The 24,135-nt window shown below is 40.2% G+C and overlaps 1 protein-coding gene and 1 pseudogene across 1 annotated transcript in view; one reads left to right on the plus strand and one right to left on the minus strand.

Annotated features, from left to right (window-relative positions):
- Positions 1–390: 390 nt before the first annotated feature.
- LOC101426849 (BTB/POZ domain-containing protein KCTD12-like) lies at positions 391–5,663 on the minus strand (annotated as a pseudogene).
- Positions 5,664–10,467: 4,804 nt separating this feature from the next.
- Positions 10,468–24,135, plus strand: part of REC114 (REC114 meiotic recombination protein) — a 209,297-nt gene continuing 195,629 nt past the window's right edge. The window contains exon 1 of the mRNA XM_004476641.3: positions 10,468–10,614. Coding sequence (XP_004476698.1) covers positions 10,468–10,614 — 147 coding nt within the window. The remainder of the gene's footprint in view (positions 10,615–24,135) is intronic.

Below are 24,135 nucleotides of genomic sequence, written 5' to 3' on the forward strand. Positions count from 1 at the left end.
GTCGAGAAGGTTTCAAGGAATCTTCTGCACACTAGACACAGTCCAATCAAGTTCTGAACAATTCAGTGAGTTCGTGGCAACACTACCCCACTCCATCCAGACTGAAAGTCAGTCTGGGGGAGGGGTGCTTTGAGGCAAGGGATGGAGGAAGCCTGGGATAGGAGTACGACTGGGCTCTCTCGATTAGCGGGGCCTGAAGAAAACAAAGAGGCCGAGAGACTTTGCGGCTCCAAGTTCTGGAATTTGAAATGGAAGGGTCGGGCCCCAGCTACGGGGGCGGGAAGAGGGGGGTGGGAGAGGTAGAGGGGCAGGAAGGACGGGAGCCAGGATCCTCTCCCTGCAGGGAAGAAGGGGGAGAGGGTGCCGGAATCTCGAAGGGGTCTGGGGAGCTCACTCCCTGCAGAAGATGTACTTGGTGTAGCTGGTCCAGATCTTGTCCTCGCTCTGGTCGGTGATGCTGGCGCAGGCGCAGGTGCCAGTGGAGCTGCACGCCACCACGTGGAAGCCCGACTCGGACAGCTTGTCGAAGGCCTGCTCCAGGAAGTTGAACTTGAGATAATAGCGCTCCGGGGACAGGTCGGGGTCCCGGCTCTCGTTCAGGGTGTCCCCGAACACGTCTTTGGCCAACGATGTCTTGCCGCACACGGTGATGCGCGCCACCCGCCGGAACTTGGCGTCCGCCTGCGCCGGATGGTGTAGGAACCGCGGTAGCTGACGGTGATGGAGCCCGAGCGCCGGCTGCAGTCCAACGATTGGGATGGAGTGAGCAGCGGGCCCGCCGCGCCCCCGGACGGGCTTCGGCTAGCCAGCTCCAGCGTGGGCGACGGCGCCCTGGCCCAGGCGCCCTCTTGCTGCTCCGGCTCCGCGTAGCCAAGCGGCAGCAGCTCGTCACCCAGCGAGCCTTCCTTGTGTACCTGACTTCTAACAGTATAGATTACTTTTGCCTAATTTTTCATATTATATAGATGTAAGCACATATTACATACTATTTGTGTCTGGCTTCTTTTGCTCAATGATGTATTATTCATCCATGCCTTTGCAGATCACAAGAGTATTGACCATAAAATGTTTTGGTCAGTCTGTTCTATACAATTAATTTTTTAAACAAATTAATTTTATTGATACATATTAATAAAGCAAAAAATCCATCCAAATGTACAATCAATGGTATTTGATATAATCACATAGTTGTTCATTCATCACTTCAAACATTATTAGACCATTTTCATTATTTCAGTAGTAATAACAAAACCAGACAAACAAACAAAATTTTTTACCTCTCAATCTCCCTATGCTTCCCCTGCCATACATAGCTGCTATTTCTGGCTATTCTTGCATATGTATTTATTTATTTTTAAGCTGTTTTATTGAGATATATTCACATACCATGTGATCTATCCAAATTGCATAATCAATGGCTTTTAATATAATCACAATGTTGTGCATTCATCACCACAAAGTTTTAGAACAATTTCATTACTCCAAAAAGAAAAACTCCACACCCTTATCAGTCACCTCTCAATCCCTCTATCCTTCTCCAGCCCTAAATAACTGCTAATCTAATTTCATCTTTATAAATTGATTTATATTTACCTTTTATATAAATGGGATCACACAATATATAGTACTTTGCATCTGGTTTCTTTCACTTAGGATAGTTTTTTGTCTACTATTAACATCTTGTAGTAGTAACATACATTAGTTCAGTTCAAAGAAGAATGGTCTTATATATGCAATTTTGCCCATATTCATATTTCACATGCAGTTTTACTATACTATACAGTCCCAAGTTACATTTTAGCTTTCCTTTTATTTTTTTAAAAATATTTATTTATTTATTTCTCTCCCACCCCCACCCTGTTGTCTGCTCTCTGTGTCCTTTCCCTGTATGTTCTCCTATGCCTGTTTGTATTCTCATTAGGTGGCTCTGGGAACTGATCCTGGGACCTTCTGGAATGGGAGAGAGGTGATTACTTTCTTGCATCACCTCATATCCCTGTTCTGCTACGTCTTCTTATTTTCTCTCCTTTGCGTCTCTTGTTGCATCTTCTTGCTGCACCAGCTCTCCACGTCAGCTGGCACACCTGTGCGCAGTGGCATTTCTGCATGGGGTGGCACTTCCATGTGGGGCAGCATTCCCACGTGGGGTGGCACTCCATCAGGGCCAGCTTGCTCTCAGCAGGAGGCCCTGGGTATTGAACCTTGGACCTCCTATATGGTAGATGGGAGCCCAACTGCTTGAGCCACATCCGTTTCCCTTTAGCTTTCCTTTCAGTAATATACATAACCTCAGACTTTCCATTTAAACCACTGTGATACCCATATAATAGTACTGCTAGTTACAAACATTATGATGTGCTTTCAACTTTTCTATTCATTTCCAAAGAATAATACACATCCTTTTGACCAATTCTGTGCAAGTTAACCCTCAGCTTTCCATTCCCTAACCTCATTTTCTTTTTTGGTGACTCATAGTCAAGTTATTAATTCCATGAGATTACACAATAAATTTAGTTCATAGTAATACAATCATACAGTATTTGTCCTTTTGCGTCTGGCTTGCTTCACTCAACATAATGTCTTCCAGGTTCATCCATGTTGTCATATGCTTTATGACTTGATTTCTTCCTACAGCTGCATAATATTCTATGTGTGTACAATACAGTTTGTTTATCCATTCATCAGTTGATGGACACCTGGGTTGTTTCCATCTTTTGGCAATTGTGAATAATGTCACTATGAACACTGGTGTGCAGATGTCTGTTCATGTCACTGCTCTCAGTTCCTCTGGGTATATTCCCAGTACTGGTATTGCTGGGTCATGTGGCAAGTCTATATTCAACTTCTTTGGGAAATGCCAGACAGTTGTCCACAGTAGCTATACCATTATGTATTCCCACAAACAGTGAAGAAGTGTTCCTATCTCACCACAATTTTTCCAGCTTTGTTGTTCTCTGTCTCTTTAATAGTGGCCATTCTAATAGGTGTGGAATGATATCTCATTGTAGCTTTGATTTGCATTTCACCCTTTTGACAAAGTCCTTTGAGGTTTAAACATGTTTCATTTTGAGGAGGTCCCATTTATTTATATTTTTCTTTTTTGCTCATGCTTTGGATATAAGGTCCAAGAAACCACCACCTACCACAAGGTCTTTTAAGATGTTTCCTTCATTTTCTTTTAGGTCTTTAACCCATTTTGAGTTTATTCTTGTCTATATAATTAATTTTATCAGAAGTGAATATTTATATTCCTATTGTTGATTTTGTTGATTGTCTTACCTTGAATTATATTTCCTCATCTGTTTTGGACTTTTGGTTTTCAGGATCATTTTGAGTGGGAAGCTTTCTGATTTCCTCTTCTCTCCCCTCCTTTCAGGTAGTGGTATGGGTAGGCTGTTGCCTTCTCTTAGCCTCTCCCACAGGCCCCAGTCCAGAGGCCAGTCTTATAGAGGTATTTCAGCCATGCTGCTGCAACATTGGGGATAGCCATTCCCAGAGCCTGCATCTCCTGCCTGTCTGTTTCCCTGCCTCCATATGTCCCTGTCTTCCTGGAAATAGTTACCCCACCCTGCAGGTGGCAGTCTTTTTAAGCCCCTTTCAAAAGAAGGGCATTCCACTTTAGCTCCTGACTTCATGCAGAGAGCCTGGCTCTATTCTGTGCCATGCATGGAGCCTTTGGGTTTCCTTTACTCTGCTGCAGACATCCTCCCTGCCATGGCGTCTAGGTCCAGACCTGGAACCCAACCTGCTCCTGGCTCCATCCTCATGAATGTGAATATCTGGTCCCAGAAATGCTTGCCTCGTCTTTGATCCCGACTAGCTCTTTTGGTTGGTTATTTTTTCTTATATTTAACCTGTCATTGCCATGTACTGGAGATAGGACAAGTTGTTGAGGAGTGAACCTAGCTGTACTATACTGCCTAGAAGTTATCAGACAATAACAAAATTATCAGAGAATTAAAAAGCCATTTTTTTTCCCCTGAAATTAAGCACTGTTCAAGAGTTTCTGTCCCTTGCCGACTTTCCTGACTGATTCCTCTTGAATGTATCCCTCCTTTTTGTACCAATGCAATATTGGGTCTATGTTTCCTATGGAGCAACTTTCACATTATATGGCACATTATTTGTCTTTATGTCTGTCTGTCTAGCAGACTATATATGCATTTTCAAGAGAAGAGCTGTGTCCTATTCATATTTGTATCTCTGGCACCTTGCTTAGTACCTGGCACAGAGTATGCACAACAAATACTGGCTAAATAAGTGAATGAACAAATAAGTTGCACTGGCAGGACCGCTCAAAAAAAATTCACTCTACCTCTGGGTCTCTCAACTTATCTCTCAACTTGTCTCCTGTGGACAGTATTTTTATGCAGAAACATATTGTGATGCATTCAGAACAAACACATTTGGTGTGAGGAAGCAGTCCAAGCAGCTCTGACTGTTCCTGGGTCCCTATGAAAACTTAGACCTCCCAACACCAGCCTTTCCTCATCTAGTGTCTGTTTGAGGCTTAGTCACAATGAATGAAAGCTAAGTTATTCAAAATATTCCTCAAAACTAAACTAAAAAATGCTTCTGCTGAGTCACCCTCAAGCACAAAACACTTTCTTTATGATGCTTTCCCTTGTCTTCTGAGGCATAAATTGCAAATATTGCAGCCTCACTCTAAAGAGGTAGATTAAATGACTTCTCCAGAGTCAGGCAACTAATGATGGCCTAAGTGATGCATTAAATTGGACGGGTCCTCAAGGGGACTTCCTGTCTATGCTCCTATATTTGATAATGTATTTCTAGGCTAAAGAATCAGAAATTTCCCTAATATACCCAGCTACCAGATAAAGATTTTGAGATACAAAAATATCTTCTTTATCTTTAGCTCCAATTCTTTATTATGTGACTGATGAAGTTTCTTCTTGTTCCAACTTGTGTGGATGAGAAAGAGTTATTAACAATGCCCCCTATGTTAGCCCTTTAGACCCCCAGAGTGATTTTTTAATTCAGCCCTTTCTCCTTTCTGTATTAAAATTTCCAATCACTCCATAAAAAATACTGAGACTGTGCATGTACCAGGAACTCCAGATTCATGGTCTTTTCTTTAGTATTTCCTTGAAGCTCCTATTTCTGGCACTCTAACCCAGCTTTGTAAAATATGCTCCCAACTATTCTAGCTGGCAAACCTTTTTTTACTAGTGCATTATTCTCTGTGCTTTAATAAATGGAAAAGTCAATTTTAATCTCTCTTCATGTTGTGTCGATGATCACTAGTTGTTGGACAGGTTGAGACTGTCTGTGTCTATTCACACTGAAACCCCTATAATTACCTAAAATGGACCAGTTGGGTTTTTGCATGTGAAAGATACAAAGGAGAAATTTGAAAATAATTCCTTTCTAGCAATGAGTATAAAGTTCCATGGAAACATCCCCTTGTATAGCATCCCCTTGCACAGCATCTCCTGGCCTGACATCAGGCAGACACTTCATCTGGTTTGAGTGAGGCAAGCAGGGCTCTTCTGGGAAACCCCACAGCCACCAACAGTGTCCTGCAGTTCTCTGCCACTCTGAGTGGTCCTCAGAATTGCTGCTGAGGGACGTGGCAGGCAGAACAAAAGTGCAGCTTTCTCTGTCATGCTGTCATCAAGGGGACCCAAGAACACTGAAGCCATCGTTTCCTTGGCTGACTTAATATCCTAGAGAGATGGAAGATGTATGGGGTCCCCAGTCTACTTTGAAAAGGAATTTCTAGGTTTCCCAAACCAGTCTTGTGGCCTGCGTCCAACAATAATACTGACAAACTGTGCAGCTAGCATCTCTCTGTGTCGTTAGGCTACCTGCCAAATAGAGTTACATGGTAAAAGAATTTGGGATCAAAAAAAATTTCAGGGAAATAAATGATCTTTTTTTTTTTTTTCTGTAGGGGCTAAGTTTTTCTAACTGGTAACAATCTCTTAAGAGGAGGACATGCTAGCTCATAGTCACCTCTCACTCATTAGTTCTGGGCACAAATGGTGCTCTTCTGTTGCTAGGAGGGTCCACTTTGGTTGTGACGATTTCTCCCTCCCCTGAATGCCTCTTCTCCCATCTTCTTCTTTGTAATTATATGATCTACTTAAGTACAGGGACTGTCCATTTTGTTCGTCACTGTCTTAGTTAGGGTCCCCCAAGAAGTAGACTTGGGACAAGGATTCAAGTACAGCAATTTATGTGAGAGGCGGTCCTAGGAATCACTTGTAGAGGAGGCTGTCAGGAGAGCAAGGCAACTAAAAATGGATCATCACCAAGCCAGTTGCCATCATAAGTAACTGGAGACTATTCCCACTGGGGAACTCAGTGATGAGGTCTTATAGAAACCTCAGAGTTATCCTACCTGAGGACTGAGTGTATTTCTGCACCCATTTTCTTTAGTCACTGGTTGAGGTCTACTCATAGGTAACATTAACTGGATATATATCCATGTGGGGAAAAAAATGAACCTCAATCCCTACCTCATTCCAAATACACAAGTTAGTGCAAGAAGAATGATATGCCTAGATGTAGAAATTATAATCGTCAAGTTTCTAGGGGAAATGTAGGAGAATATATGTACAACTTTGGGGCAGAGATTTTTTAGGTAGGACACAAAAAGCACTAACAAAAGAAAAACAATTGATAAATTAGACTTTATCAAAATTAAACACTTCTGCTCTTCAAAACACGTTGTTAAGAAAATGAAAAAGCAAGTTACAAGCTGGGAAAATATTTTTAATTTGTTTTTAATTTTTGCAGGTCATGTCTGCAAAGGTGATATATAAAGCCACAGCTCAAATGAACCAAGGGTCTAAAAACTTGTGAAATTAACAAGTGTGGAAAAGTATTTAAAACACTATATCTGATGAAAATACTATATCAAATCAATAATGCAAAAGATTTCAACGGGCATTTCACAAAATAAGATACATAAATGGCCAATAAGCACATGAAATGTGGTTCAACATCATCATCTGGGAAATGCAAATCAAAACTGCAGTGAGATACCACTACACACACTAGGTTGGCTAAAACTAAAATGACTTGACAATGTCAGCAAGGATGTGGAGCAACTGGAACCCTTATATTTTGCTAGTGAGACTGCAAAATGATAAAAACCATTACGGATAACTGTTTGACAGTATCTGATAAAGTCAAACATATATCTCTTTAGCACCCTGAAATTATATTCTTAGATATTTGCTGACGATAAATGACAACATTTATCTATACAAAAGATGTACAAGAATGTTCAGAGTGACTTTTTAAAACATTGGATAAGAACCCAAATGTCTATCAACAGGTAAAGAACAAATTGTGAAACAGTCAGATAGTAGAACAATAAAACGCTATTCAGCACAAAAAAGGAATGAACTGCTGACACACAAAAACGTGGGCGAAACTTAATTTAAAAAGCAAAAGCAGATACAAAAGAGTATATTCTATATGGTTTCACATGCATGAAGCAGAGGAAATGGGAAAATTAATATATGGTGATAAAATTCAGACCACTGGTTGCCCTTGGGGACTGGAAATTGTCTGGAAGTAGGCACTCAGAAGGGAATTTAGGAGGTTTTGGAAATGTTCTATATCTTGGTTTGGATGGTGGTTACATGAGTGTGAACAGCTGTAACTCATCTAACATAACTCATCTAATTGAACATGTAAGATCTGTGCTTTTTACTGTAGGAAATTGTATTTTTAAATAAATATTACAGCTTTATCTTTAAAAAATAAAATAAAAGTCCATTTAAAATATGGAGTAATGGTGCAGAGGTGCCCAAAGATGTACTTACCAAATCCAATGGATGTGTCATGATGATGGGAACGAGTGTTGTTGGGGGGGGGTGGGGGGTGGGGGGGTGGGGTTGAATGGGACCTCACATATATATTTTTAATGTAATATTATTACAAATTCAATAAAAAATAAAAAAAAAAAAAGATAAAAAAAAAAAAAAAAAAAATAAAATAAAATATGGAGTAATTAGCACAGTGTTCTGCTCCCACTAGATGTAAGTTTCAGGAGGGCAGAAACCATGTTTATTTTGTTCTCTACTGTATCCCTGGCACCTAGTACAGTCCCAACACTTCTCGAGGGCTCATCACATTTGTTAATTTCACAAGTTTTGAAGAGCCTCGGTTCATTGAGCTGTGGTCTTATCATATCTCCTTTGCAAGCATGACCTGCTCTTGGCAGACACTAGTGGCCCCAGAAGCTTGAGCACAGGTGCATTATCTAGTAAGGGAGTTTGCAGGTGGGAACCCAGCAGGGCCTTGGGTGTCCTTGGGCATTGACAGGGTCCCAACTGTGAACACCATCTGCTCCTCTGAAGGGTGTCTGACAGCAGCTGCAACCCTGGACCTGAAATGTGAGCACCTCTGAAGCTAAATGTTGTACTTCCATTCTCATCCACCCTGCCTGTAGAGAGCCCACAGAAAGTCACTTTAACCCTGGAAATAGAAAGAAACGCACAGTATTTTGCAAGTGTTTTCCCACATATGACCTTATTCCTTCCAATGACCATGTAAGGTAGGCATTTATTAACCCTATTTTACAGAGAGGTTAAGTGACTTCTTCAAGGTCACAGATGGCAAGAGGTGGTGCTGAGATTAAAACCAGATTTCTGGGGAGTGGGCATAGCTCAGTGGTTGGGCACCCGCCTTACATGTACAAGGTCTGGGGTTCAATCCCTTGAATCTCCTAAAAAACAAAACAAATTTCTAACCATTTCCTTCTGTATTAAACGCAGTACTCCTATGTCATTTAAGGACCTTCTGAAGCTGTTTCTGAAATTTTACCTCCTCTAGCAAAATTTACAGAACTAGTGGCAAATTAAGTAACAAATCTCCATTGCCTTTAATCTAATTGATCTTATTTGCCCCTGAAAAAAAATTAACCTGCCTGGATCAACACTATGCAAATTTTCTACGTTCATCACCACCTTCCAAGTAAAATCTACACTCCTTAGCTTCTTGTTCAATGCTTTTCTGACTCAACTCCCATTTGTAGCCTCATCTTCCTTAAAAACAACACTGCATTCTAGCTACTCATGTCACTATCCTCATCTCTTAAATTTTGCTTCTCAACTTCCCCTCCACATGGAATGCTACTTTTTTGAATCTTCCCTTGGGAAACTTTTTCTGACCCTTCAAGTCCTAACTCAAATGCCACTCCCACTCCCTGTTAGTAGATTTTTATGTCATCTGAACCCTAGAGCACTTGTTTGTACCTTTCATATGATGCTAAATGAAAGGTATTACGGTAAGTTTGCACTTCTCTCTGTCTTCCTTATTAGATTCTGAGGTCCTACAAGGGTAGATCCATGCCTTATTCATTTCTCTCCTATGGTGACTTGCATAGTTGCTTGCACACTGTAGGTATTTAATTGATGCTTTGCAGAGTAAATAGTTATCTCTCCAAACATCATCTATGCATTTTAATATCTTTTAATAGGCATATTTTTAAAAATTGCTTGCATTTTAACTTTGTGTTTAGTTAATATAGCCTCTACCCTCTGTATATGTTGCTTCTGACTTGACATGACACTAAGTCCATAAGAATACCTAAATTCTTTGCAAGAAAGTGGTCACATGGAGAGATTGTGTAGTCTACAGTTCTACCCTGGCTCTGCCATTTACTGGCTGTGTAAGCTTGGACAAATCGTTTCTACTCTCCAGAATTTATTTGGCCTTCACCTGCTCAATGGCGGTAATATTCTGTGCTTTGCTTAATTCACCACAAGGTTGTTGGGAGGATAAATGACATAACAGATGTGGAAGTGCCTTGACCACTATTAATCAATTGGAAATGTAGTTTAGGTGTGCCTGCTGTTTGATTGAGGCACACCTTTTACTGCTGACAGCCCCCTACCCACCTGTCGCTCTCAGTTTAGAGAAATTGACGGTCAGGAGGCAATATGCTCAGGGGCAGGAAGAATGATGAGGAAATGACTGCATTCCCAAATGTCTGGAGGAATTGAGCTTGTGCTGTAGAGTTGAGGAGGGGTAGGGACGGTGTCATCTGAAAGGCTGTTGTGAGGAAAGGAAATACACATGTCCAGGCAGCCTCAGAGAGATGACCCAGTAACTGTGTACGACTTCCAGGCAGTCACCCAGTTTCCGAAATTTCTGACTCAGAGCTGCTGGACCATGGAATGGGCTGCGTGAGGGCAGGAGAGGGTCCGAAGATTGCCGAGGAGATCAGCTACCATTTATGAATCATAACCACACTTGGAGATAGAAGTTACTCTCTCTACTTTGCTCTCAGAGAGGAAACCGTGCCTAACGCTAAGAGAGGCCTCTATGGCAGGGCCTACAACCAAAACATCCACCTGAGGGAGGCTTCTGTGCCCGGCCATTGGCTTCCATTACTGGGGGAGGGTGGGCCTTGGGTCACTTCGCTTCCTGATTGGCTGGTTGCGCGGATTGGCAGCCCCACGGGCTGAGCGTGCCAGCCATCCAGACATGGCGGAGGTGGGTAAAGTGCAAGCGGGCCTCGGGCTCCCGGGAGGAGGAGCGGCGCAGTGGCCTCTGCAGAGGTATGGACGCTTCATGCCCCCGGGTGCCGGAGAGATGCTCGTGCCTGGGACAACCTCTTCCCCGACGTGGAAGGTGAGGCCTGAGGGCGGGTGTGGTTGCGAGGTGCTCATCTCGGCCTGGCAGGGAGGGAAGACCGAGCCAGCTGCAAACAGGGTCGCGCCCCCGACGCACCTTGCACGCGAGGAGAGGACCTTGAGGGGCTGAAGGAACTGTTGAGGAACGGGCAGAATGACAGATGTCAAAGGAGAAACGGCACCGGCAGGGATGACTATTCATAGTTACCATGGTAGGAGAGGGAGTAGAAGTCAACTCCCTTGAAATAAAGGACAAGCTCTTTAAGGGCTGGGAGTGGATGGAGGCGAGGGAGGGGCTTACTGAGGTTGTAGTCAGGACCACTTGTTTGGAAGGTTTTCATTTGCAGTAGTTAAGCCACCTGGTTAGGAGCCTCTCAGGCATACCTGGAAAGTATGAGCCCTAGTGAGAGGGAGGTCAGGAGTTCAGAAGCCTGGCGTCCGGGAGAAGCCTGTTTAAGGTTTAGTCAGGATGACGGAAGTTAAGGCTGTCTCGGTCAGAGGCACCGAAGAAACTTTGTGACTGACAGAGACGCAAACAGGGAAACTGTAGGCCAGATTGATGAACAGGAAGGGATTTTCCGAAACTGATAGAGAGCTGCAGCGTCACAAGTGGAGGCCGCCTGGTTTCTGGGGCCACTTGGCACCTACCTGGACTGAGATCCTGGTACTTACTTACAAAGGCTCACTGTCCTACGCCCCACCCCCACCACTGATGAGCTGGCTAAGGCCTGATGTGAATGGAAGGACAAACCTACAGACAGGGTGACTTGACCCACAGCAGGATCAGCCGTTATGGCTGAGTTGCTGGGGCTGCACTGCAGATCCCAAGTCAAGGAGCCTGTTGGTGGGGCAATCCCAAGGACAGGGCAAGAAACTGGGTGAAGATGGGCCAGAGAGCAGATTTGGCCCAACGCATGGAATAGTGTAATCATCCAGCTTGTAAAAGTGCTGAAAAAAGTACTATATAAATGCAATCATCATTTTGCTCTTCCTCCATCTCTCCCTTCCCTTCCTTCCTCCCTCCCTCTCCTCACTGTTGGTCCTCCAGCTCCCTTTACCCCTATGTCCTATATTTGGAGAGAAAGAGATAGGTGGATTCCCATTTCCTATCCTAGACCATCTGATATTCCACACTTTCTTTATGGACTACTTTTTTGTTGTTTGTTTTCGGATAATACATGTTTGGAGGCATAGCATTCACTTTAGTTACAGAATCATTCATAAACATGGTGAGGAGAAGGAAGAAGAGGCCTAAAGATTTCTTGCCTGGAAAATGAGAGGCTGATACTTCTTACAGAATTCCCTACAAGAAAATGTTCTAAACCATTTTCATACTTCTCACTTCCAAAAACTTTTCCTTCTATTCCCCTAAGATCAGCAAACAGGCAACCTCAACTTCTGCCTTATTAAAAAGATTGAGCAGAGCACTTTTGTTTCCTCTTGTCAGCATCTCACAATATGTAATGTATTTAGTTCAGCATTTCTCGAAGTGTTACTCTTTAAATGGTTCCATGGATAAATTATTTGAGGAAAATGTTTAACAGGTTTCTATACTATAAGACTACTATGCAATACTATACTATAAGACTATACTATACTATAAGACAATACTATACTGTACTATAAGACCTTACTATGCAAAGGTGCATTATGAATCTCTAAAATAGGGGCAGAAGATATAACATTCCCCCAACTCACTTGACTGTGGAACCCAGTTTTAAGGGACTCACTAATGTGCCTTGGAACATCATTTGAGAAATACTGCGCTACTTTCTGTTTATCACGCAGGGATCCTTTACCAGTTTTATCTATCTTTAGTATCATTTAATCCATAGAACTTTTAAAATATAATGTAAACATGTAATATATGAATATATCATCATTGTAAAGTTTTCAAATGAATAAAAGGATAGAATGAAAAGTGAATGTTCTACTTCATTACATCCAAGCCCATCCCCACTTCCCAAATGTCATTCCTCTTTCCAGAGGGAACTCTAAGTAGTTTAATGCATACTTTTTTGATGCATTTATATAGAATATATAAATATAAACACAGTTATTTATATATGTGTGTATATATATATATATATTGCTCTGCTGCTTTTGGAGATATTTTCTACACAAACAATTTTCTTGATATTTTCTAAGTAGATAATCATGTCGTGGGTGAATAAGAATGGTTTTATTTCATCCTTTCAAATCTGTATGCCTTTATTTCTTTTTCTTCCCTTATTGCGTTTGTCAAGAATTCTAGTATGATGTTGAAAAGGAGTGAGGAGAATAGATATCCTGGCCTTTTTCCTGTTCTTAGGGGAAACATAGTCTTTCACCATGTAGTAAGATGTTAACTGAAGGCTTTCTATACATGTCCTTTGTCAGGTTGAAGTTTACTTCTATTCCTAGCTTGCTGAGAGTTTTTTTTTTTAAATCATGAATGGGGTGTTGTATTTTGTCAAGTGCTTTTAAGTGCATCAGTTGTTTGGATTTAGGGTCTACTATTTGATTATTTTTCTGCTTTTCCTCTGTTTTTCTTCTTTTTCCTCTTCCTACCTTCTTTTGTATTACTTGAACTTTTTTTGGTATTCCATTTTAATTTATTTACTGTGATTTTGAATATATTTCCTTGTATGATTTTTTAGTGGTTGCTCTTGGAATGTCAAATACCTACAGTCTATTTAGAACCAATACTTTCTCACTTCAATTTGAATGTAGAAAATTTACCATCATAGATTCCTTTAATATCCCTTTTATGTTATAGTTGTCTGATATATCAATTTCTATCCATTGAAAACCCCATCAAACCTTGTTATGATTAGTTTGGGTTTTTTTAAAGATTTATTTTATTTATTTCTCCACCCCCTTGTTCACTCCATTGTCTGCTCTCTATGTCCATTTGCTGTGTGTTCTTCTGTGTCTGCTTGTATTCTCTCATTAGGTGGTTCCAGGAACTGATCCTGGGACCTTCCAGAGTGTGAGAGAGGCAATTTCTCTCTTGTACCAGCTTGGCTCCCTGTTCTGTTACTTCTTATTTTCTCTCCTCTGTGCCTCTTGTTGAGTCATCTTATTGCGCCAGCTCTCCACGTCTGCTGGCACTCCTGCATGGGGCGTCGTTCCTGTTGTGGGCCGGCACTTCGCATGGGCCAGCTTGCCGCATGGACCAGCTTGCCCTCATCAGGAGGCCCTGGGCATCTAACCCTGGAACTCCTATGTGGTAGGTGGGTGCCCAATTGGTTGAGCCACATCCATTTCCCATGATTAGTTTGTGTTTTTTAGTCTTTATTTTTTTAATGTAATATTAAAAAAATACATTACATTAAAAAAAATGAGGTCTCCATATACCCCTCACCCCCCTTATCCCACTCCTCCCCCCATAACAACAGTCTCCTCCATCATCATGAGACATTCATTGCATTTGGTGAATACGTCTCTGAGTACTGCTGCACCTCATGGTCAATGGTCCACATCATAGCCCACACTCTCCCATGATTAGTTTTTAACCATTAAATGTTTTAAAGAACTCAAGAAGAGAAGAATAATTTATTATAAATACCCAGATATTTACCATTTAGGTTATTCTTGCTGTTCTAAGTTTTATTCTGGTATCATTGCCCAAAAAGAATTCTTTTAGAGCAGATCTGATGATAAAAAATTCCTTCAGTTTTCCTTTTCACGCTTCAAAAATGCTGTACTACTTCTGTCTGACCTTTATGACTCATGATGAGAAATCTGTAGTCATTCAAATCAGTGTATGCCTGTGTGTGGATTTCTTTGTGTTTATCCTATTTAGGGTTCACTCAGCTTCTTGATTCTGTAGATTTATGATTTTTCCAGATTTTGACGTTTTCAGCCAGTAACTCTTCAGTTTTTTTTTCCTTTTGTCAATGTTAGACCTTTTGTTACTATTCCATAGGCCCCTGAGGCTGTGCTCATTTTTTACTTTTTAATATTTTTAAATTTTTTATTTTAAAAAAGATAAATAGATCACAAAAAATGTTACATTAAAAAATACAAGAGTTCCCATATACCCCACTCCCCACCCCACCCCCACTCCTCCCACATCAGCATCCTCTTTCATCAGTAAGACATGTTCAGTGCATTTGGTGAATACACTGTGGAGCACTGCCACACTGCATGGACCATAGTTTACATTGTAGTTCACACTCTCCCACAATCCATCTAGTGGGTTATGGCAGGATGTGCAATGTCCTGCATCTGTCCCTGCAATATCATTCAGGACAACTCCAAGTCCTGAAAATGCCCCATAGCACACCTCTTCCTCCCTCTCCCTGCGCTCAGCAACTCCTGTGGCCACTGTCTCCACATCAGTGATACATTTTCTTCCATTACTAGAGTCACAACAATTCTACAGTATAGTAGAATACTAGCAAGTCCACTCCAATCCATATTATATTCCCCCATCCTGTGGACTCTGGGATGGTAATGTCTACACCACCTCTAAATTGAGAAGGGGCTTAGATCCCACATGGCCAATGGTTGGGATTCTCCTGCCTAAAGCTGTAGACCCTCTCAGTTCCCTGGTGTGGTGGTTGACCATTCTTACCTCCCTGTCAGCTGACCTGGGTAAGTCCAACGATGTGGAGAGTAGGTATTGCAACTCTGCTGAGGCTCAGGGCCCAGCTGTGTGCTCATTTTTTTAAAGTCTATTTTTCCCTCTTTTGTTCAGATTTTGTTCAGATTGGTTCATTTCTATTGATCTTTTTTCAAGTTCACTATTTCCTGTGTCATTCCATTTTCCTGTTGAGTTCATCCAGTCAGTTCAAATTTAATTTATTATGTTTTTTGGTTCTAAAATTTCCATTTCATGGTCCTTTATAATTTTCTTTTTCTTTGCTAATACTTTCTATTTGTTTCAAGAGTCTTGCTCTCATGTGAGCATTTTTATAATGGTTGCATTAAAATGTGTGTCATATAATTCCAACACCTGTGTCATTCTGTTTTTGGCATCTGTTGATCCATCTTTTCCCATGTGACTTGAGGTTTTTATGGTTATTTGTGTGCTGAATAATTTTGGATTTCATCACGGACATTTTCAATATTATAAGACTCTGGGTTTTGTTTCAATCCTATGGAAAATGATTGTTTTGCTAGGCAATCAACCAGGTTAGTTTCAGGCCTTATTTCCATCCTGCATTTTGTAGACTCTTGTTCCATTGTCACTTTGGTTTTCAAAGCCCTTGTAGTGCTATTTGAATCTTCTATTTATGCCACTCAGTAGTTAGTCTGGAATCTGGGCCAAGTTCTATCCATTATCTCAGTTCTTAGAGTCTCTAGTATGCTAATTAGGATCAGATCCATGCACAGATAGGTCATGGGTGAGCCCAGGAGTTCAGACAGAACTCTTATGAGGTCACTTCCCCAAGTTCCTCCCTTTCTGTGATCTTCCCAGTATTTCCTGGTTCCCTACGGCTCCCCCTTTCATTCCTCCTATCAGAAACCACCCATTTTCACAATTGTCACATTTGAGGCCAGGTGGTGCAAGACCAGAAACATGGTCAGTGAGGACATACCTGAGTCTTCTGACCTGTCTCTCAGTTCATAATTTTCTTCTCTATGACTAATCAATTATTAAACCTATCTCCTGAAATCTTAATTCGATTAAGTGTTTCTTAAGTTATGCAGTTTCTAGTTGGTTACTTTACAAATCTGCTATGAAACTTTTTAATTTCCATTTTCCTGATAAATTGTTCAAGCTTGGCTTATATTGATTTGAACATAGTAAGCATAACAGTTAGTCTGTGATTGATTATTTCAATATCTGGAATTCCTTTGTGTTTGCTTCTTTGTTTTCTCTTTCTTCTGTTTCTTACTTGTGATGCCTTGCCTCTTCATGTGTCTGATATTTTTAAATTGTATGCCGGATGCTGTATTTGAAAAAATACTTATAGAAATATGTTGAGGCCTACGATGGTATTATCTTCCTTCAGAGAGAATTTTTGTTTTTATCAGGTGTATGGGGGCACTAGAATTGTAGTATCACTTTAATCTCATTTTAGGATTTTCTATTTTCTGGGCTATGTAAATAAGCCTTTGGTGGATGTCAGACTCCAGCTTCATCTTCCCTAGCCTCACTTAGCCTCATATACGCTCCTGTGGATTGGCAAATATCACTTCAAATCCGTGGCTCATTTCCCTCAATTTTCAACTCCTTCTCAATCTTGACCAATTGATTTTCACTTTTTAAAAAAATTTTTATACTTTTGAAATATGGTTTTTATATTCCGTCAAGCTTTTTCAGTTATCTGTAGTAGGAAAGTTGGTTCCAGTGACCTTGTCCAGCATTATTAGAAGTGGAAGTTCAGTAGATAAGAGCTATAGTTGTGAGTGTGTCTCATGGCTCAGTTCTTAACTCTCTGAGCAGTTTCATTCCTTCTTAATGATTGGACCCATTCACCCATTTCAGTGATTCCCAAAACTATACCACATCTTTGATTGCTGAAAAGCTTTATAAGAATGTCTTAATAGCGTCTCAAAATAAACATATGTAAGAACTGAACACTTTATTTTTTCATTAAATCTTTTTGCCAGAACAGCCTTCTGCTTTGATCATTTTGCTGTTCTTCCAGTCTTGAAATTTTAGACTCATTCTTGATTGTTCCTTTTTTTACTTCTCACTATCAGTCACTGGATTATTAAATCATTTTTCACTCAGTCTCTTGTTAAATCCTTTCTTTCAATTATTGTAACTAGTCCTGCTGCCAGATCCTATACCTAGACCTTTATCAACTCATTCATTGTCTTTATTGACATAGAGTTCTTGCTTCATTGGTTTGTCTTCTGCTGACCCTTCCTTCTCCACCTATGCACATCTGTTCCATATGCTGTTTTTTAAAACTTTATTTTTTATTAGAGAAATGTACGTTTACAGAAAAATAAAGCTTAAAATACAGAGTTCCCATATGCCACCTGTTCCGTATACTCTTGAGAGGATAGATAAATTAACATATGAAAATATAAGTAGTAATATATGACATAATTGAAATCCATTAAATTCTCAAAATAATTGTGCAAGGAAATAGTAAGCATTCATCTATTCAACAAATATTTATTGAGCATCTAGTATGTTCTGGACCCTATTTAGAGTGCTAGGAATATAGCAAGGAGCAAAATATTAAGTGATCCCTGCCATCCCTTATATTTTTAGTCTAGAGGAAGGCTTAGTATTTATCGAAATAACTGTATATAGTTATATAACCAGGTTCCATATCACTTATGTGGAAGGGAACAATTGTATAATCCATATCCAAGATGTCGTGCTTAGGCAGTCAGATACACAAAAGAAGGACTAAATTTGAATCCTAGCTTTGTCCCTGAATTTCTGTGACCTTGGTTAAATTATTTAACCTTTCTGTGTCTTATTTACTATGTCTTAAAATAGGGATAATAGTATCTACTTCATAGGGATTATTTTGAGCTTTAATAAGTTAATAAATATAAATCACCTAAAATAATGCCTGGTATATATTAAGTAATATAAGGATTTACTGTTCTTTTTTGTTCTGGTGGAGTGTTTTAACACAATGTGTTGCCAGTCAATTCCTTTTGGTCTGATTTGACTATTGGATGTGGACTCTATGGCTCTGGGTTATGCCTTTGTGTGTGAGAGAGGTAGCAGTAGGCAAGAGAAGAATAAAAGAAAGAGACCTATATGCCAGGTCAAGGACAACATGTGCAAAGGCCCCAAGCCTCTTAAAACCTCAGCATGTGTAATGTACAGAGAAAGCAGGAAAGCTGTGTGGAGAACAAGAGGAATAGTAGCATCAGATGAGGCTGTCTGGAGAGGTAGGGAGGTACCTAATGAATATTACCCTAAAATCAATAAGACCAACTGAAGAGTTTTAAGCAAAGCATTTTCATCTTTGAAAGATCACTCTGGCCATGATGTGGAGATGGAATTGGAGGGAAATATGAATGAATTCAGGAAGCTCACTTAGGACACCATTTTAAGACATGATGATGGTTTAGGCCAGGAGGAGGGCAGTAGAGATGGAGAAATTTGGCATATTACAGCTATATTTTGGAAGCCAAAGTAACTGGACTTGGTGATTGATTGGATGTGAGAGAAAAGGACTTCTGGGTTTTTAGCAGGAGCCACTTGGTAGGTGGTGGGGGATGGGGAACTCTGGAAGAGGATCAGTAGGGGGAAAGATCCAAGACTTCAGTTTTGGACATATTGAGTTTAATATGTTTATGACGTTTCCAAGTGCAGATGTTTTATAGGCAGTTGTCTATATTGGTCTGAATTTGGGAGAAAGATCTGGGCTGGAGATATAAAGCTGCGAGTCATCAGCAGGAAGGTGATGTTTGTAGTCATGGGATTAGATGAGATTCCTGAACAAAGTCCCAATGAAGTCCAACATTTGTAAGTCAGGTAGAGCCCAAAGAAGACTGACAAGGGACAAAATACTGGGTAGCACCCAGGAGAATGCAGGCCCATCAAAGAGTTATTTCCAGAGGGAGAGAATGATTAACTTTGTTAAATGATGCTGTCAAATGAAGAAAAGTGCCAGCTAAGAGGTGTCCACTGGATTTAGCAACACAAAGTCCCTATAGTCATTTCCAAAGGAAGTTTCAGTGGAGCAAATGGGGTGGAAGGCATAGGCTGAAGAGTGACTGGTAGGTGAGGAAATGGATCCAATGTGTGTTAGACAGTTCTTCTGAGAGGCTTGACTGAATGTGAGTAGAGAGAAGGCATATTAAATTATTCATAAAATTCTAGAATACTGAAGTTAGGGACACTAAAGCTTGACATCAGTAAATAAAAAAAAAAGACATTAAATATCTAGTTGTATTCTTGTGGAATTCCTTATTCTGAGAAATGTTATAGGATTAAAATGCAAATAAATTATTTGAATGAGTTAAATTCAAGAATGACTAATTTATAATAGGCTCTTATAAAGAATTGGGGATGTTTGCACACATTTAATTCTTGAGACTGCCCCAACAGGTTCCTTTGATACCTTCTCTTAATACCATTAAATCCTTCTTCGAAGGCATCTGTGTTGGGTGTGTTGGCTTGTGTGCAGGTGGGTAACTATTAGATTCTTTTCCTGCAACCCAGAAGTCATGAACATATGACCATTCTGAGGAGTTGAGTATTATTGCAATTACTTTTCCTTCTCTTTTTCAAAGCTCTTTGTAATTGCTTATAAGTAACAACAGCACTTTAAATAGTTTTCAAATGTTTGGCATAAAGCCACAGCTACAATGACAAGAGATGAGGCTGACTTTTTGCAATGCTTTTGAAAACTGAACATTTGTACCTTTCTTTGAATCTCTGCCGAACCTTCCTACCTGCTGTGATCAGTTTCAGCTTAGGTCTGTCATTTTTCAGAAAAACGAAAGAGAAAACAAGATTTGTTCTATTTTATGGGTACTGTGACTATTGTGCAATAATAATAATAAAAGATGAGCCATCTAAAGAGCTGCACTTTCTAAGTCCCATGTGAATTTATTTTAAAAAATGTGGTACCTGTAGAAAAAAATGTTAGGTAAAGCATAAAAAATATTGTGGAGGAAAGAGTCATCCTGGTTGTTTATCTTCTGGGAAACTTTCAAGTTCAATCTTGGTTGAACCTCTTTTGAATTTTTTCATCTTTTTTTCTGAAATTATGGGGAGAATCTGTTCTTTTGGTAGCTTTCTATATATTTAATTACAGAAGAGTTGTTCATCACAGTAGTCACATGCTAAGGTGAAATGTCAACTCAAGAGAATAAGTGAATAGTACAACAAGACTTCTCAGACTTGATGACCTAGCTGAGATGTTAGGTTAAGTCTAAGACATAATGATTATTACATATAGACTATCTAATATATATATATATATATATATATATATATATATATGTAGATTTGATTTATTTCTCTGAATTGAATTATTATTACATGTCATTATCTGGAGGAAAATTAATTATGATTTGGAAGAAAATAAATTTTTTGTAACAAAAAAGTGTTCAAATAACTGTGCTATTTAAACTTTAATGTACATTAAAATTACTGGAGGTTTTGTTGAAAATGCAAATTCTGACTCAGTAGGTCTGAAATGGGGAATGAGATTCTGTGTTTCTAATAAGCTCCCTCGCAAGTGATACTCATGCTGTTAGTCTGAGGACCACACTTTTAAGAGGCGAGGACTTAGAGAACCTTGAATGATATGGGCAGCCCTGGGTATTAATAAAATGAATTTATATAATTATAGGGTAAGGCAATCAGATTCATAATGAATATGCAAACACTTTATTAATAGGGTTAATATTTAAACCATCTGTCATCATTTAAGCGGAATGAGAAATGAAATACAAACTTGAACTTGATTTTAGTTCCTTACATCTGTTAGACCAGCTTTCTGAAAAGATTATCATAATAACAGATTGGTCCACTTTATGTATTTTATGTCTGAATATAATTTAGTCTACTGGTTTGAGAATAATTTTGAAAGGTGATGTTAATTGCAGGTTGCTTTTAAAGTTTTACCGTGTTTTTCAGATTCCAAGGATTGATTTATCAGACATAGCCTCTTTAGTTGAGTCTGACAACTTTTTATTTTTTTCTTTTCAAAGGGGAAAAAAAATCGGCTTTAATTTTTATGGGAGGAACTTAAAATAATTGCCCTACTTAGAAAATAAGAAATAGAATATGAAATTTGTACTTGAAATGAACTTTTAAACATAGATTCAACATAAGATATGGTTTTGGTCTCTTTATAGTGACATTTTTTTTCTTGTTCCTAGTGCCTACATGGTACCTAGCACATGACAGGGGCTTAGCACATGTTTGGCTGAATGGGTAGTATGTTTTCTGAACTTCTTATTATGATAAGAAGATAATTATGAAATGATAGCTACTATTGTTTATTATAAATCTTTTAACAGCCCTATGGAGCAAATCTTATGCCTATTTTATAGGTAAGTGAACTGAAATTCAGAGAGTAGCTTGCCCAGGGACACAAGGTAATACGTTTTTAAGAAAGAATTCAAACACTGGTTTTCCTGTCTCTAAAGCTTGTGTTCTTTGTCTTAAAGTGTTAACGTCTCATATTTGAATGTCTCACATCCGTTTATGTGGATGAAGAATTTTGAGATTATACACAAGGTGAAAATGAAAGTAGTTTTGTTTGTTTTTAGAAAAATTTAAGATTCAGGAAAACTCCAAGAAAATTGTTTCGTTTTGTTTTGTTTTAAAAAGAGTAGTTCTTTTTTGCATGCTTGGTAGTTTTGACTGGATTCCTGGTATGAATTTTACCTTGTTGGGTGCAGGATATTTTTGTATTCCTATAAATATTCCTGAACTTTGTTTTGGGATGTGATTAAATCTGGTAAATAATTTGATCCTTTCAGGTCTTTCTCTTAAGCTTTGTTGGGTGGGATCGGAACAGCATTCTGTCTAGGGCTAATTTTTCCCCATTCCTGAGGTGAAACACTTCTTAAGTACTCTACCTTATCTCTCTGGCTGAGCATAATAGGAACTCTTCCCAGCCTTGTGTGAGCTATGGGGATTGTTCCCTCAAATCCTCTTGGGTCATTCTTTCCCTGACCTGCTCGTTTCCTCACACATATAAGCTGATCAGTATTTAGCTGAAATCTTGACCAGGGCCCTTGGCATATCTCTGGAGTTCTATCTCTGCAGATCTTTCCTCTCTGGTACTCTGTCCGTGTTGACCTCCCTGGACACCCAGCTCCCTTTCCTTGACTCATGGAGACTGCTAGGCTCCATCTGGCTTCATTCTCCTGGTACTTCAGCCTGGAAACAGTCTCCAAAAAGTAAGCTTGTACAGTTGTTAGGGCTAACCTCCTTTGTTTTCTGTCCTTTCTCAGGGATTATTGTACTTTATTACCTGATGCCTAATGTCTTAAAAACTTCTCTCCTCAACTTGTCCACTTTCTAAATTGTTGTAGGCAGGAGGGTAAATTTGGTCCCTGTTACTTCAAGTTGGCCAGAAGTAAAAATCCTTAGTGGGTCTATTGATTTTAGTTCGACTTTGTCTTTTTCTACTTCAGTTCATTAGTTCAACAAAATATTATTAAATTATCTACTGGGGGGAAGCGGATGTGGCTCAAGTGATAGGGCTTCCACCTACCATTATCGGAGGACCCAAGTTTGATCCCTGGGGCCTCCTGGTGAAAAAGAAGAGAAACTGTGCCTGCATGGTGAGCCAAGTGCCTGCATGGTGGGCCAAGTGCCCACGCAGTGAGCTGAGTGCCCATGTGGGCGCCTGCACAGTGAGCCCACGTGGTGAGCTGAGGGCCCTTGTGGCGTGCCGAGTGACTGCATGAGTGCCTGTGCAGTGAGCTAAGTGCCTGTGTGTGAGCCGAGTGCCTGTGAGGGTGCCTGCACGGTGAGCCAGTGCCCGCATGGTGACCCAATACCCACGTGGCGAGCCAAGTATCCATGCAAGTGAATCATGCAGCAAGATGATGACACAAAAAAAAAGAAATGAAGGGGAGAGTCAAGGAGAAATGCAGCAGAGACCAGAACTGATGTGGCGCAATTGACAGGGAACCTCTCTCCCCATCAGAGGTCCCCAAGGTTGAATCCCTCTGAATACTAGAGAAAGAAGACAAAAAGAGAAATAGATACAGATCACATAGCAAATGGACACAGAAAGCAAAAACAGCAGGGGGAGTGTGGGGGGAAGGGAAGGGAAAAATTACTAGTATATAAAGAAAAAGTAAAGTCTTAAAAAAATTATCCACTGGGCACTTGGCATTCAGCTAGGTACTGTGGATAATATGGAGATCCTATGAAACTGCTTTGGTATGGTATCACAATCTTAAAATATTTGGGCAGTTGAGTACGAGACTAAAAATGTAAAGTAGGACCAGATCACTAGAGTAGTGTTTCTCCAGGTGCAGTAGACAAATAGCCATTATCAGAGTCTCTTGGCGAGCTTGTTGAAAATGTAGATTCATGGTACCTGCCCTTGGGAAACGGACTTGGCCCAGTGGTTAGGGTGTCCGTCTACCACATGGAAGGTCCGCAGTTCAAACCCCGGGCCTCTTTGACCCGTGTGGAGCTGGCCCATGCGCAGTGCTGATGCGCACAAGGAGTGCCGTGCCACGCAGGGGTGTCCCCCGCGTAGGGGAGCCCCACGCGCAAGGAGTGCGCCCCGTAAGGAGAGCCGCCCAGCGCGAAAGAAAGTGCAGCCTGCCCAGGAATGGCGCCACTCACACTTCCCGTGCCGCTGATGACAACAGAAGCGGACAAAGAAACAAGATGCAGCAAATAGACACAGCGAACACACAACCGGGGGGGAATTAAATAAAATAAATTTAAAAAAACAAAAAAAAAACCCATGGTACCTGCCCTTGACCTATTAAATCAGACTTTCTGGGGATGGCTCTCTAAGTGATTCTTAAGTCGTGCAATCAATTCTCATGGCCCAATTCACCAGGAAGGGTGGGAAGAAGGAACAATTGACAAAGTAATATTTGTACTATATAGTGCTTTACAATTTAAAGTATTTTCACAAAAATTTTCCCATTTAATTCTCACAACTCTTTA

The sequence above is a fragment of the Dasypus novemcinctus genome, chromosome 3, assembly GCF_030445035.2.
Source record: "Dasypus novemcinctus isolate mDasNov1 chromosome 3, mDasNov1.1.hap2, whole genome shotgun sequence".
Lineage (NCBI taxonomy): Eukaryota > Metazoa > Chordata > Mammalia > Cingulata > Dasypodidae > Dasypus > Dasypus novemcinctus.